At 40.1% G+C, this 15829-nt stretch overlaps 2 protein-coding genes across 3 annotated transcripts in view; both read right to left on the bottom strand.

Annotated features, from left to right (window-relative positions):
- Nucleotides 1-398: 398 nt before the first annotated feature.
- On the bottom strand, nt 399-9041 carry slc66a1 (solute carrier family 66 member 1). The gene is made up of 9 exons (XM_072680821.1): nt 8837-9041; nt 8196-8293; nt 7327-7516; nt 6412-6541; nt 6078-6165; nt 4388-4548; nt 3526-3636; nt 3219-3404; nt 399-1805 (listed from the first exon to the last, which is right to left on the bottom strand). The coding sequence occupies exons 3-9, from the start codon at nt 7512-7514 to the stop codon at nt 1719-1721; spliced, it is 951 nt and encodes a 316-aa protein (XP_072536922.1). The 5' UTR covers nt 7515-7516; nt 8196-8293; nt 8837-9041; the 3' UTR covers nt 399-1718.
- A 4068-nt stretch (nt 9042-13109) lies between these two features.
- trim33 (tripartite motif containing 33) overlaps nt 13110-15829 on the bottom strand; it is a 32585-nt gene continuing 29865 nt past the window's right edge. Inside the window, exons 19-20 of one of the 2 annotated variants that reach the window (XM_072681453.1) lie at nt 14174-14224; nt 13110-13982 (exon numbers count right to left, since the gene is read on the bottom strand). In XM_072681453.1, coding sequence (XP_072537554.1) covers nt 13767-13982; nt 14174-14224 — 267 coding nt within the window. In that variant the 3' untranslated portion in view covers nt 13110-13766. The remainder of the gene's footprint in view (nt 13983-14173; nt 14225-15829) is intronic. The other variant, XM_072681454.1, reaches the window with a different exon arrangement.

Here is a 15829-nt window from a genome sequence, read left to right on the forward strand (position 1 = left end):
TTGAAGGACTAATAATAAGTTATATAATTTATTATAATTTATGGCACAGTTTTGTTTATAGGTTTAGATTAGCATATTAAAATATGATTATTAAAATGATTATTCTGGATATAATTATTATTATTATGATTATGATTATTAATATATATATATATATATATATATATATATATATACACTTTTTTTTTATCCATCTCTACCTGGTGGGAATGGGTTAGCATATGGAGTAACACAGTTCTGAATGATGTATTTTCTCATTAAACTGAGCTTGTTCAGCTTGGTTTCAATGAAAGAGCAGTTTTGTAGGCGGAGCATGGAAAGGTCAATCATGGATAGGCTGTCATCAGTTTTTATACAACATCCAGAGCTCTCCAGAGTAAAGACAATTTCAAAGCAAATTAAGTCCCAAACATGTTTTAATGTTGTAAAATTCTGAGGGTAGAAGAAATGAGCAGCCTAATAGTCACCCTCTCGGCCTCAATGGAGAACAAACATCGCTGTTCACACATCCATCAACACTTACAGACAGCACTGAGTATTTCTGAACATGTAAAGTCATCAGAGAAAAACTGACATGACTGAGGGAGGAGCGGCAGTCAGCGTGTTGACTCGATCAGGAGGCCGCTGGTTCATTCCAATATATGACGCAACGGACAATCCCAGAGAGCATTAGTGGGCTTAATTTCTCTCGGGGTGAGTAGAATAGCCCTCCCGCTCCCTCTCCCACCCATCGCTCAGCACGATGCTAGCCAGTGCAGACATCTGCTAGGTTAAATGTACAGAACTGGCAGCTAGTCTTCTCCTGCAAGCGTGTTGAACTGTCCAGTGGTGCTGCATTAGTGACAGTTCAAAAAGATGTGAAGGTGCTGTCTGCGATTAGCTCTTACTCTCTGACGGCACTGTGGACATGGCTCAAAAACTGGGGTGAAGATAGGGTTAGAACATTCTGGGAGTGGTGCCTTTCTCTGAAGGGGAAAATAAAAATAAGATAAAATAATAATAATAATAAAAATCGATGATATATCTAATCGATATATATATATATATATTAATTATAATACAAATATGAAATCTCAGACTGAAAAGTCCTCACCAATTGTTTTTCCTTTAGAGAAAGGCACAACTCCCAAAATGTTTGGCTGAAACATCACCAACATGAAGGCAGCAATCGAGCAACAAAATTAATTCAGATGAAATTATTGACTAATTTATAAAAAATTAATGTTTTTGAACCCAAAAAAGGATAAAAAAAAATAATACATTTAAAAGATAAAAGATCTAGATTCAAAAATGTCATTATGATCTAAAACATGCACTTAACATACAGCACAGTACAAGTCAGAAACTAAAGAAAACCACATAACTTGGCGTATTATTGAACACTGTACACAACCAATAATGTTGACGTAAAGGCACGACCGATAAAATATACTGCACCATTATTAACATTGTTCACAAATGGATTTGTGCAAACAGCGAAATACCAGAATAAGAACTGTTAAAGGTTCCCTTTGGTTTGAATTCTAAAAAACATTTAGTACACAGTTCCACAATCACCTAGAAAACCCACCTATATAAAAAAAAACTATTAAAACTATTATAAATAAGAAAATGAAAGAAAATTAAAGTGAGGAACAAAGTGATGCGCTCCGGACAGTCCTTTATGCTCCCGTGTGGGGAATGTAAGTGCAGAGCACTCCGAGAGCCCTGATGCTGGTTCAGTTGTGCAGAAGAGCAGTGGTCTCTTCCACTCTGCTGTAACTATCCAGTGGAGCTCTACGGTAGATTAGGAACTGCACAGATATCTGAGGAGGAGGAGTAAAGGTAATAATGACCGCTGGAAAAGAGTAACAGTGGGAGCAACAGGGATCCATAATAAATGGCATGTTAAAAAGGACAGATTGGCGAAAACTCGAATGTACATGATTTATCACTTAAACAGATGCAGTTAATCGGCTAAGATGCACTATAGGGCCAAAAGTATTGGGACACCTGCTCATTCATTGTTTCTTCTGAAATCGGGGGTATTAAAAGAGAGTTTATCCTGCTTTTGTTGATGTGACTGTCTCTATATTTACATTCACAGCCAGAGCGACTCAAGGTAATACAGAGGTGGGGCCTGTAGCGTTAGGAGTCTTGCCCAAGGACTCTTATTAGCGTAGCGCAGCACAGTCACCCAGACCAGGAATGAAGCCCCAGCCTCCTACATGATGTGGTAGCTCACTGGCAGGTAGTGGTGTTATCCTGTAGTTACCCCCGGTAGTGGGGCTTTATACCCCTCTAGCCCACACCGGGCATTAGGCAGGGTGCCAATAAGTTTGTGTTTATCAGCTCCAGAATGTCCTATTCTAGGAGTTCTTCTCCACTGGGACTAGACAATCTGTGTGTGTGTTTGTGCATTTGCACATCTGTGTCAGGAGCAATGCATTCATTAGAAGGGGTGTCCACAAATAATTTGGACATGTAGTGCATGTTTGGCATCTGAAGTTTGCTTCTTTATTCTACAACAGGAGGTGCTAGGCTAAAGTGGCTCACAAACACTGCACTTAGACTGTCACCAATCTCATCTTGGTAAATGATAATTCAGTAAAACAGCACAAAGAGACCTTGATTAAACATGTACGCTAAAACTGGAAGACCTTTGCAGTATTTAGACTAAAGTAAATACTCTAACCCACACTGATTTGACCGTATTAAAAGCAATGAAGATGTTTTCGGCCATGTGTTGAAGATGAGGACATTGGTGACAGTCTAGGTCCAGTGTTTGTTAGTAATGCTAGCCTATCTCTCATTGTAATCTAAAGAAGCACACATCAGATATTGAACATGTCTTGGCTGAGCAACTGAATCTGGGGTGAGCGACGAATCATGAATCATGAATTTTCACCAAACTGCTCCTTTAAGTCATTTTTAACAGCTTCAAGTCATTCACATTAGAATTCATGTAGGACGTCAACATTTTTAATACTTTTAATTACCAAAATTAATTTAAACCACATCCTAATCGCCAAGACCACATGACAGACATGTCATACCTAGACCACAACCCTGCTCTCGTACTGTAAACACCAAGCTCATAATCTAAATGGCTAATCTAAATTTAAACACAACCAGCAGCTACAGTAGGGCCAACCAGTTCCCAGACAGCCTACTTTTCCATATCAGCAATCTCTACTGATTTTAAATGTGAGGACTGTTTTGTGCGAGTAAAAGGATACCAAGAGGTCCAGGGTGAGCGTCCCCAGACTGCCGATGAGCCAAGGCAGGTGGTGGATGATGTAGCTGCCCTCGCCCTGGCCATGTTCTGGGTTCTTCAACAGCACGCTCAGTCCATATGTGATGTTCCCCAGGATGACCAGCGCAAACAAGAAGTACGACACGCCTTCTGTCGATTTCCTTCGAAACTGCAGAGAGAGAAATATAAAAAGCACTTCATTCATCCAGAAGGTCTGCGCTCATAATTATTCACCTAGATCAGGCGGTCATCTCTGGGTGCTTCCTACTGTTTAAACGACTGTGACTTACATTTGTGTACATCTGTGGCAGCCTGGAGCACAGGTAGAGCAGCGAGGAGGCCGACCCGATTGTGAAGCCGATGATCTCCCTAGTACTGAAAGGCTGGATAGCAGTGAAAGTCTGGATAGTGAAACAATAAGGGAGATTCATCAGATACAGTCACATTAACAGTAAACCATAAGCCACTGGCAGTCTGATTATTCATTAGTATTAATTAGCTAATTAACAAGATCTACTAAATTTGAAGTGGGTGTGTTAGAGGACAGAAAGAAACAAAGAAAAGTCTAAATATGCCAGGCAGCAGTATTTTAGGACGAAGGCTGGGAACCACTGGTAGGATACTACATATGTAGATGGTTTAAATGTTCGGTAAAGTGACAGTTCAGTCCAGTTTGGTTAATACATGAGCTAAGAGCTCTCATATCCGTCATTTTTTCCACAGTTTATTTAGAGGTTATGTCACAAAAATAACCACAATCCATTTAACATGCTCATTTTTCAATCTCATTTTTTTTTTATACATAACCTGCTGCTTTCCCTTTAAGACCGAGATATGTAAATGACTGCATAAATGGGTGGGACTAAAGTGCACCCTTTAGAGTTTCTTCAGTTTCTCTTCTAAAAACCTTTTCTTAAAGCACCTTAAGAGGTTTCAAAAGTTCCCTGAACCTACAAATCTTCCTCAAGGGGGCGCTCAAAGCATGAGTTGTATTTACAGGAGTTATGTGTATTTCCTTCTAAATGGGCTGTTTTGCAGCTTATCTACCATGGACTGTACAGACTGCGGAGTGATTGCATTAAAATATTTCATTCATATATATATATATATATATATATATATATATATATATAAATAAAGGCATCCATTTACCTGCACCGAACTGATCTGCTGATCCACAGCCAGCAAAGATCGGCCCCTGAAGCCAGAGACAGCCCCCGTCTGCAAGTGTGGACCTGGAAGGCGCAGCAGGGAGGCAGACATTCCAAACACACAAAGCACCCCGGCTACGTTCAGCACCGCTCTGTCTCCACCTACAGACCAAAGCACAGGAGCACTGCTCAGAATTTCCATCATCAGCACATTCTTACAGCACTTAACACATGCCACACTGACGCTGAATTACGAAGAGGACAGACAGGCTGCTCTGCTGTTTAACAGGGTAGAGGAGAACTGTCTGGCTTCGCCCATCAAGCTGCAGCCATCAAGCTGTGCTCCCACTTCGTTCACTTTGTCATTTCGTTGTACTGCACTGTGTATAAGTATAATGTGAATAAAGGTAATTCAATTTGCTGTCACACAAAATGGTGCATAGAAATGTTCCAAATCCAGTTCTGGTTCTGTCATTAGTACATGTTCATTATGTTTTAGTATGGTCTGTCCTTTGTGTGGAGTCTGAACTAACATTATAAAAATAGCAACCTCACCAAAACACACCATACAAACCAGGGGTAGCTGACAGTTTGAGAAGCTGGTGCTGTAATAGCTTGTATGTATTTTATCTTGTATGATAAAGCATCGCTTAAAACAACATTAAACAGCCATACACCTTAAAACAGCAGCTTCAGAATGACTGTGATGCTCCACTGACGGGAAGAGGGAGAACAGTATCTCTATCCTGGCCACTCCGGGCTGGAACGCCGATACAACACTATGGGACTTCTATGGTGTACAATGTTGTACTATCACTCTACCGCCTCAGTCCACATTCTTCTTTACCTTCAGATGCTGCTTTTGTATCGCTGAGCTTGCCGCCCATAAGAGGGAGCCCAAAGCACAATTTGTATTTACCGCAGTGGAGTAAAAGTGAATTACACACCCCAACTATAGGGGGAGCCCAGGAACAAAAAATACCATTTTTTGTTGTAAACACGCGATTACACCGGACATGCCACACTACAGCCAAAAATATATATATAAATATAGAGGTATGCACGCCTGTACCAAGGCATGGTGGCGCTGTTTTTTTCCATTTTTCCTGGACTTTTTTCCCCCATTTTTGAACTATGAATTAAATCCAAAACGATATCACATACATATCACATGAAACTGATAAAATGCAAGAATTCCAACATTTTAAAAGAAACTTTATACTTGGAGTACTCTGAGCAGGCTGGTCCTATTTACCGCTTATTGACATCATGTCACGATAGATGAGTAGAAGCAGATCAATGAAATACGCAGAACTACATGTCATTAGTTACAGATTTTGCTTTTTAACATAACCTCAAGTTCATATTGACTACTGAGTTCTAGATGGTTTGAACAAGACGTGGGCTATGGAACGTCCATTGACTTAAGCAATCAGAAAAACTGATTAGACCCAAATATCCTCATTTAGACATGGTAAAACTCAACTTCAGAGGTCTACTGGAAAGTTGAATCACAGTATATTGAGTCAGAGAGAAGTAGTAGTCTTTCTGACACACTCTGACACTCTTAGTATACTTACAGGTGTTAATGAGTAATGTCCTTTACAGCAACCCTTCACTAAAATAACCAACATTAACATGAACAAATCTCAAACTACAAGCCAATCAAACCATCTCTATTGTTGACTCACCGTTCGACATTTTATGCCGGAGCACATAGTAGCCATACATGCTCAACATTACAAGGTCAGCACAGACGTAGTACACTGCAGTGTAGGTCTGCAAGAGAGAACGTGAGAGAACACAAGCAAAATCAAGAGGATAAAGAAGACTGAATCTGCCTTTCAAACTAAGAGGGAGACAAAAGCCATTAATCACCATTAATCAGTAATCAAAGCCACTAATCACAACATTAATCATAATTTAAAGTCATTAAACACTATTCTAAGTCATTAATCAGCATACAGATTCATTAATCAGCATTAGCACTCACCACCATTAATCAGCACTCATTCTGTCCCTTACCTGAAGTGGAAGCTGGTCAGCCAAGAACGAGCCGATGAGATTACACGAGTCCCCCGCTAGCCACAGCAGCAGGAACCAAATGGACAAAGCACTGTCCATATTCCCAGTTTTACAAGATTTGTAGTACTGCCTAAAACAAATGAAAGATCCACTTTTCAATCACTTGACAGCTACCATAGCTTCCAGAAACACTGTACCTCTCAGCATGTTTTCTTCAATAACATACAAATCAATAAGAAATATCTTCCCAATATATTTTTAATACATTTTGGGGTTTTGCTGTAAAATGTTTGCTTCTAAAGTAACATATGAAAGAAAAATACTCTATGGGCTTTTCTAGGAGGCACAGACCTGCAACCTGGTTTTAAATGGTTTGATTACAGCTATACATTCCCTTCTTAAATGACCCAAACACTGCACATTCATCCACACAAACACTGGCAGGCTTGTTTAAAAAGGAATTCCACTGAAGTTTCATTTCTACATTATTATATGGTTAAGTGGCTTGTTGTGACTCTTCATCTAAAAAACCTACAGTGACCAAAACAGACGGAAACAGACATCTTAAGAGTTTAAGGCCTCAAAAAAGCTACATGACAAAAATATATTTATTGGTATGGTTGTGAATACACTTACTTAATGTGCAAATTATTTAGTTGTTTATTAATCGCATGATTGTGGGTTCAATACCCATGTCTGCTAAGCTGCCCCTGTTCGCCCCTTGAGCAAAACCCTTAACTCTCTCTGCTCCAGAGGTGGTATAGCAAGGCTGATCCTGAGCTCTCTAAGCTGGAATATGTGTTGTACTGTACAAGTGTAATGTGCAGTGTTAATATTAGTATTACTATTATTTAAACTTTTCCAGTAGTGTCAAGATATTTCCGACAAATTCCCCTGGAAGTTGAAGTTACTTACGGGAAACTGGACACCATAAAACACACTATGGACAGGAGGCCCAGGATAACACTGGCCATGTCCCTGGCATCTTGTGCACATTCTCCAAGTCCGTCCCAGACCCACTCAGTGCCGTTGGGGCACAGCGAGCTGAAGTTTCCATTTCCACCAAAGAGAAATCCACCACGAGAAAACCCTTCATCAGACATAACTGCAAACATGACAAACATATGAACAGTTTTATACAGAGCTGGAAAATATATCTATATATAAAACCATGTTTCATATATATATATATATATATATATAGATATATAGATAGATAGATAGATAGATAGATAGATATATACACATATATACATATATATATAAAATCATGTCCATATATATCAGACATATATATGTCTGATATATATGGACATGACTTTATATATACATATATGTCATATATATGAGACATAACTGCAAACATGACAAAAATATGAACAGCTTTATACAGAGCTGGAAAAAAAAAAAAATATATATATATATATATATATATATATATATATATATATATAAAACCATGTCCATATATATATAAAATCATGTCCTTAATTATTAATAAACCATTCCTTTGATTCAATAATCTTTTAGATTAAATTAATAAACAACTGCCTCTGTTTATTATTATTATATTAATGGTTTAGGTCTCTAAACCTGGCTCGTAGGATTAGACTAGTTACTAAAGAGGAGCTACAAGAAAGAAGGGGATGTGGGTCACAGCCACAGAAGTCTTTGGGACAATAAGGTTGGTTTGATTGCGACCCAGAAAGACTCCTAAAACATATAATCACATAAACCTTAGCTTATAGCCCCGGGGGTCAGAAGGAGAAGTGAAATCTGCCTACCTTTCGAGCTCAACGTCCCGTTTCCAACAGCCGAGCACAAACAGACGGTCAAAACAAGGCTGCGGCGACGGGACTCTCCGCGACCGCTGATTGGATGGCTGGCGGTGACGACAGTCACGAGTCAACAACACGGAAGTAGAGCAGCACGGTTAGCTAAGCTAGCACTCAAACAAAGGCGTTTAATCACTGTTTAATTATGCTTAAACATATTTATTTAGGATATAATTACATTTAGGAGGCCACACAATTGAAATAAAACCAGAACTAACCCGCTGACTACCGTCATAAATTTTCGGTTTCACTTTTACTTAGTAAAAAATAATAAAAATAATAATATGCAAATATATTCATTTTTTTTAGTATATTTTTTAATGTAATGGCAAGAAAAATCTGACAAAAAAAAAAATATCACCGTCCCCCTAATACCCTTTCACACGTCTCTATCACATATCAGTCCACTGCGTTAAGAGCAGCCAGCACTGGCTATTAAACCCCTTCACAGCCCCCCGGCCGCCCCCCCTGGCCGCCCCCCCTGGCCTCACATGCCAGTGTTAAATCCAGTCATTTATGGAGCCCGGTTATGAAATGCAACACGAGATTACCGGTAAATATCGTGGATTTAGTGCAGAAACAGGCCTTACCTTCAGAGTCAGGGAGCCTGGTAGTGCTAATCCATGCAGTAACAGCCTGCACTGAACAGCAGATGACTCCTGAAATGAGTCCACATTTAGTTCAGTGCTGCCTCCAAACTTCACAGAGCACTTGAACTGCACTCCTCAGCTGCTGACACAGACACAGCCTCAGACTGATCAGCTGACCGTGTCTCACCTGACCTACAGATCTGTCTATTCAGCATCAGGAAGGGCCTAGTTCAGAGGAGGAAACCCCTCAACCTCAGCAGGGAGATGACTAACTAGTCCAGGGGTGGGACTAGAGGTGTGGTGAAGCCAGACTTAGGAAGTGAGGTTACTTGAACGTGCTGACTAAAGTAGGAGTAGAATGAGCCTCCAACACACACACACACACACACACACACACACACACACACACACACACACACACACACACACACACACACAGAGCGGTGGGCAGCCAACTCCAGTGCCCAGGGAGCAGAGAGGGTAAAGGGGCCTTGCTCAAGGGCCCAACAGTGGCAGCTTGCCGAGCCCGGGAATCGAACCCACAACCCTGTTATCAATATCCCGGCGCTCTAACCGCTGAGCCACCACTGCCCCATTTTTTTTTAGCTTGACTGGCTGGTCATACTGAATGGCCAGTGTGGTCATTATGGACGGGTTATGTTGATGGAGCACACAGCTCCACTGCTCCACAGCTCAATGCTGCGGGGTGCTTGGTACCCCTCTACTCCACACCTGGCATTAGGCATGGCCCAGTAGGTTCATGTCTTTCTGCTTCGATTCTATTGGCAATACGTCTCTACCTCTTACATCTGTGGCAGGAATGGGTGCAATTTAAAAAGGGGTGTCCACAAACATTTGGACATATAGTGTCCAAGTGTCCAAGTCTGCAGCTGCTGGAGTCCTCCTACTGCTGCTCCATCTGGTCATCAGTGCAGCGCAGAAGATTACTGGCTCCTCACTGCTCTCTTTGGAGGACCTGGTCAGCTTATCGCTGCCAACATACTGAAAGACCTGTCCCATCCTGGACATCGTCCTGCCCTGCTCTATCTGCTGCCTCTGGTAGATGCTTCAGGTCCATCATTTATAGACAGACAGACTGAAGAACAGCTTCGACCCCAACGCCATGCGAGAACTGAACACTGCCAGACTCTGACACTGACTCTTTTGGGCTCTGTGTGACTCTACCACAACACTAGAGCACTACACTGATATTTACACAGCAACAGCGCCTTCTTATTTATATGTACCCGACCTGTATTACTGGTTTGTAGGGCCAATGCTGTTCTATCCTCTGCAATATCTGCTATATATTTTATGTTTAATCATATTTATTATTCTGTACTTTTAATTAGATTAAATGGTTTAACTAATTTTCTATTGTATTGCTGTTTGTTAAGTGGGAATCACCATCAGCATTGCTGCTGTTCTTTGTACTCTATGCAGTAAATAAAATAATAAAATAATAATAAAACAAAATAACAAACAGTAATAAAGGAATCTATTGTCAATTTAATTTATCTGACAACAATAAGGTGTGATTACTTCTATATACACACACCACATATTGTTATTTTTATATTGCAAATTTAAGCAAATTACAAATAAATGGAAATGTAAAATGTGCTGAATTGTGTCCCCCACTGAGGAATATGAGCTTGACGATGTATATATTTCAGATTAGGCCTCGCTGACATGTAAGCTATGTTCAGGCTGCACGCCAATCAGACTTGATCCGGTGAGCTGGCTGGCTACATCAGGGCAGTGGCTCAGCAGTTAGCACTCCAGGCTATTGATGGCAGGGTTGTGGGTTCGATACCCGGCTCGGCAAGCTGCCACTGTTGGGCCCTTGGGCTCTCACAACTCCATAGGCTGCCCACCGTTCCGGTCACATGTGATCACTGTCACTGTGTGTATGTGTGTTTACTGCGTGGATGGGTAAAAATGTACTTGCTAATGGTGAATATGGTTGTCTGCACTGTTATTGGTGAGTGACCAGATCGGATTTGCCGGACATCACAAACCTATCTGCACGGGTTGCTGTTATTACAACATCCTATCGGCATCCTATGACCGATGGCACTTTTCTTGAATCCCTGAGCACTTCCGTCACTCAGCATTTGACGGGGTCGCTGTTTGTCGCTTTGCGAGTGATGCAAAGTGACACATTTAAATCTGATCTGAGCGGCCAGAGTGTCCAAACTGAGAAGCATCTGCACAAATCAGTACAAATCAAAAGTGTGATCACTTTTAAAACCACCAACAAATATGGTTTGGATCTGAATTGGATTCCTGGTTGATTGATTTCATGTTGTTTTTGCTGTCCAGACTATCAAAAACGGCATCGTATCTGGATACAATCTAGATATGGCAAAAATCCCATTTGGGCTGGCAGTCTGAACACAGCCCTGGCTGATTGATAGCTTTTAAAAGATTTCTTTTGTTCACTGATTTCTGTAATTGAATGAAGATGATGGTTGTATCAGTTACGTCAACCTAATAAATGGGACATCTCACAGACTAAACATCAATCATGGGATTAGAAATGTTTGCCTGATTTCTCCCAGTTTGTTTTCATTAGTCATCCAAATCATGATTATACATTTAAAAAATATATAAAGCATTAAAAGCATGACAAACTTGTATTTTAAACTGCTATTGAATACATTTTTGGATTTGGTTTCTGGATAAAATGAATGTGGGAATATCGGTTTTATTCCCTTGTAAGGACTGAGATATACATGAAATTCCAGTCAAGCAGCTACATACAGTGGCACGCAAGAATTTGCATGAAATTATCTACAAAAGGTTGAAAGTTTAATAGTAAACATTCTTTTAAACATTTAAAGCAAGATTAGTGTAGTATTTTTTAAAGAATTAAAAATTCTTATTTTTTTAGAATAAAAAGACAAAAGGAGCACCAGGTACAACAGGTTAGGCACCCCAAGAGCTTCGAGCTCTCAGAAAACTGTTACTTAAATATGACAGTAAACAGGAGCAGCAAACGCCACTTTCAGAGAGAACTGCTCAAAGTTCTGCTAGAAAGGCTAATAAAATAAAACCCATTTGACTGAAAAAGAACATCAGGTTGTGCACTTTTCTACTGTGCAGCGACACCTGCACAAATATGACCCTCAAACATCACTCAGTCTGTAAAAAGGCTGAGGTTTCATGTTTTAACTTTTGGAATAAATTTTGTCCTGCTTTTGCTTAATGTTTGCTAATATTAAATGTTTAATATATTTTCAATAAATAATTTATTACGTCCAAACAAAATCATGTGGGTGGCTATCATATTCAGTTAGTCACATCATACCCTGAAACACAGTACAACAGTGCAGCTGAGTCTGTAACTAAACACTTGATCACTGAGGAGACATTGAATCATCCTTCAATGTAATGTCAACACTAGGATAAACAACTGACTGTCACCATGATTTATCAGTCTACTCAGGCTTTAGTAGAGTTCAGTAACACTGATATTAATAACTGATCAGCACAGTGATTTATCAGTCTACTCAGGCTTTAGTAGAGTTCAGTAACACTGAGATACTAAATAACTGATCAGCACAGTGATTTATCAGTCTACTCAGGCTTTAGTAGAGTTCAGTAAAACTGAGATACTAAATAACTGATCAGCACAGTGATTTATCAGTCTACTCAGGCTTTAGTAGAGTTCAGTAACACTGAGATACTAAATAACTGATCAGCACAGTGATTTATCAGTCTACTCAGGCTTTAGTAGAGCTCAGTAAAACTGAGATACTAAATAACTGATCAGCACAGTGATTTATCAGTCTACTCAGGCTTTAGTAGAGCTCAGTAACACTGAGATAAATAACTGATCAGTACAGTGATTTATCAGTCTACTCAGGCTTTAGTAGAGCTCAGTAACACTGAGATAAATATCTGATCAGCACAGTGATTTATCAGTCTACTCAGGCTTTAGTAGAGCTCAGTAACACTGAGATACTAAATAACTGATCAGCACACTGATTTATCAGTCTACTCAGGCTTTAGTAGAGCTCAGTAACACCGAAATGAACATGATTTTAAAATTGTCAAAAACATAAGCATCGATGGTGGGCACATAGCGAAAGTAAATTCTATAAATTTTAACAGTACCTGAATTCTGAAAACTGCTTTAAAATAACATGGACTTAATGCAGAGGATTCCATTCTGAATATGCATGCTAAATGCTTTGCATTGTAAACCCAACTCTGCTTTTAAACAGTTCTGAGAGTGGGAGTTTGAGATTGACAATATTTGAGAAAATACAGGGACGACTGCTTTATTTGAGGGAAAAAAAAAAAATGACCACTTAGTTCATTACCACCGCTCAAACCGGTGATCAAGTCGGTTATTTACAGAAGAGCGCAAACTGCAACAAAAGCACGTATACAGGAGCAGGTAAGCCATAACTGTTTATCATACATACAGACAAGGGCATATGGGAGTTTTGAGTTCTTTTATAAAGCATAGTTCACAACAGATTTACAAACATTGTCATTAATGATACTTTTTTTTTTTTTTTTTTTTAGAAAAGAAACGATCAGTTGCTTCTTAACCAGTCCAAACGAACAGCATTTTAAATACAAGGGGTTTTTTTCTTGTCAGTACCAACCGATAAGACAAATACCGGAAACAGAAATCCTCAAACTCCTCAGATGACCGGATCTCCCAAGAGGAACAAAAAAAAAGCAAAAAATAATCATAGTTCTTAGTTCAAGACTCACAGTTTATATTTTAAAGTTCATATTTCTTGCTTATGTACAATAACCCTTCATGGTAAGCAGGATGAAATTATAAACGTGTAATCCGAACACCGATCAGTCCAGCATTGGAGCCAGCCAGAGCAGAATGAGGGAGCGACTGTGAGGAAGACCAGAAACACTTTTGCTTTTGTAGTCCTTACGTCCCGCAGGATCCCATTCACTTTATGTGCAACACTTTCTCGTCATTTTTTAACCTCTTCCGCTTCGGCTGAATGAAGTCGTCGTCGGAGTCGTATTCCGCTTCGCCGTCGCCGTCAGCGTGAGAGCGCTTCTCCGCCTCGACCGGAAAACTCTGGTCAGGGTAAATCTCAGCCAGTTTCTCCTCGAAGTACAAACTCACGGCTTTGCCCGCCTCCGCCACCTCAGAGTCGGCCTGCCAGAGGGAGAAGAGAGGGAGGAGAAAGGGAAAGGGGACGAGGGGAGGGAGGGGCGGAAAGATCGAGAGGAGTGAGAGATGATGGAGAGGAGAAAGAGAATTAGAGCAAGAGGGTTAAAACTCCAAGTGGCTCGAACGCCAACGCAGCAGACCCAACCCTTCATGGGTGTGTGTTACGAACAGCTTACCTGCACATTACTCTGTTTCTCCTCATCATATACCTGGATTATTCGAGACATCTAAAAAAAGGGCGATGATAGTGCAATAAAATAGAAAAAAAAAAGAAAAGAAATGAAAACAAAAGGAAAGGGGGAAGAAAGATTTTATACCATCTATACAGAGAGGCGAACACCTCAGCTGTATTTGAGGAGCACAAAATGTCCAAGGAGCACAATATTCTGTTTGCTCAAAAAAAATAAAAATAAAATGCATGCCCAAATAAAGGCGTCAAGCAAACATCTTCTCAGACGTGAATAATTTTTGCATTTTAATAAAAAAAAAAATCTATATAAATATATTTAATTCACCTCCATCCCCATGATCTATAACTAAACATATGGAGAAATCTAAGGGTCTGCTTGGTAGACAGGGAGGAAAAATATCAGTAGATAACAGGGATATAGTGCTTCTTTGACATGAATTTCATTATAGGCATTTCAGATATACGAAGACAACGGCAATGTCATATTAAAAAAAAAGTCACTGTAATATTGTCTTGTCACAGAGAGAAAACAAAACACATCACTTCTGATGGGCCCTTTGCTCCACCACACACTGTTTCAAAGGAAATGAAATCTGACATTTCATAAATTTCCACTGAATAAATAAAACTTAAAGTCCCAGGGAACACTGTAAGAATAATGGGCCTCATTCACCAATATCTTCCTAAGAATCTGCCCCAAATTTGCCTATATATCAGATTCATGACGTGTTTCCAACCCCACAATCTTTCACAGCTCTGCTCTTATAATGGATCCAACTGTCCTCAGATGGAGATTCCTCTGAATCTTAGCCTGGGAGAAATTAGAGACACGCTCTTTACATACACTATACGCCCAAATGTTTGTGGACACCACTTCTAACAAATACTTCCAGCTACTTTAAGCTGCAGCCATTGCCGACACCGATGTGCAAATACACAAGTACGCACAGCTTGTCTAGTCCCTGTAGAGAAGTTACTATTAGAATAGGACTCCCCGGAGCAGATAAACACTGAGGGCTAGAGGGGGGATAAAGCCCCCCCCCCAGCATTGAGCTGTGGAGCAGTGGAAGAACAGTGTTCTCTGGAATGATTGATGGTGTGCTGCATCCAGTACTTTTGGGATGAGATGGGTTGGAGTTGGAGATGAAGTGTGGTGGTGATCATCCAACGTCCTGACCTCACTGGCACTCTTGTCAGTGATTACAATCAATGCAAGAGTCCCAAAACTTTTGTCCATATAGTGTATATATAGGAGGCGTTGTGGAAGCTGTGTTCACTTAATAAACACACTTTCCAGACTTGCTGTGGTGCTTTAAGCAACGGTCACACTAGGCTTCCATCATGTCATTTCATATTCATCGCTGGTTGCTTAAATATCATAAATAATTCTTAATACTTTGTACAACCTGGTTTTTCACCAGAGCAAAATTAATCAAACCAAAAGAAATCAGATGAAGGTTCCCTGGAGCTTTAATAAAGCAGCGCAGATAAACTACCACAGAGGGAACAGAGACAGAAGCAATAAGATGTGGTTCAGTTCATTGGGGCCGAATCAACTGGCAGTCTTGTGGTATTTAACCCTTTAAACCCGAAATGTCTGCATGTGGGCCTATACTGCAATTCCTTGCCTTTAAGCAAAATG

The sequence above is a fragment of the Salminus brasiliensis genome, chromosome 6 (genome assembly GCF_030463535.1).
Source record: "Salminus brasiliensis chromosome 6, fSalBra1.hap2, whole genome shotgun sequence".
Classification (NCBI taxonomy): domain Eukaryota; kingdom Metazoa; phylum Chordata; class Actinopteri; order Characiformes; family Bryconidae; genus Salminus; species Salminus brasiliensis.

Bases quoted from the DNA above. Each gene is read 5' to 3' on its own strand.
- slc66a1 (XM_072680821.1), bottom strand. From the start codon at position 7,514: ATGTCTGATGAAGGGTTTTCTCGTGGTGGATTTCTCTTTGGTGGAAAT. The intron at 3,637-4,387 runs GTAAATGGATGC...TTCACTATCCAG, and splicing joins AGCAGATCAGTTCGGTGCAG to ACTTTCACTGCTATCCAGCC. The intron at 3,405-3,525 runs GTAAGTCACAGT...CTCTCTCTGCAG, and splicing joins TGCCACAGATGTACACAAAT to TTTCGAAGGAAATCGACAGA.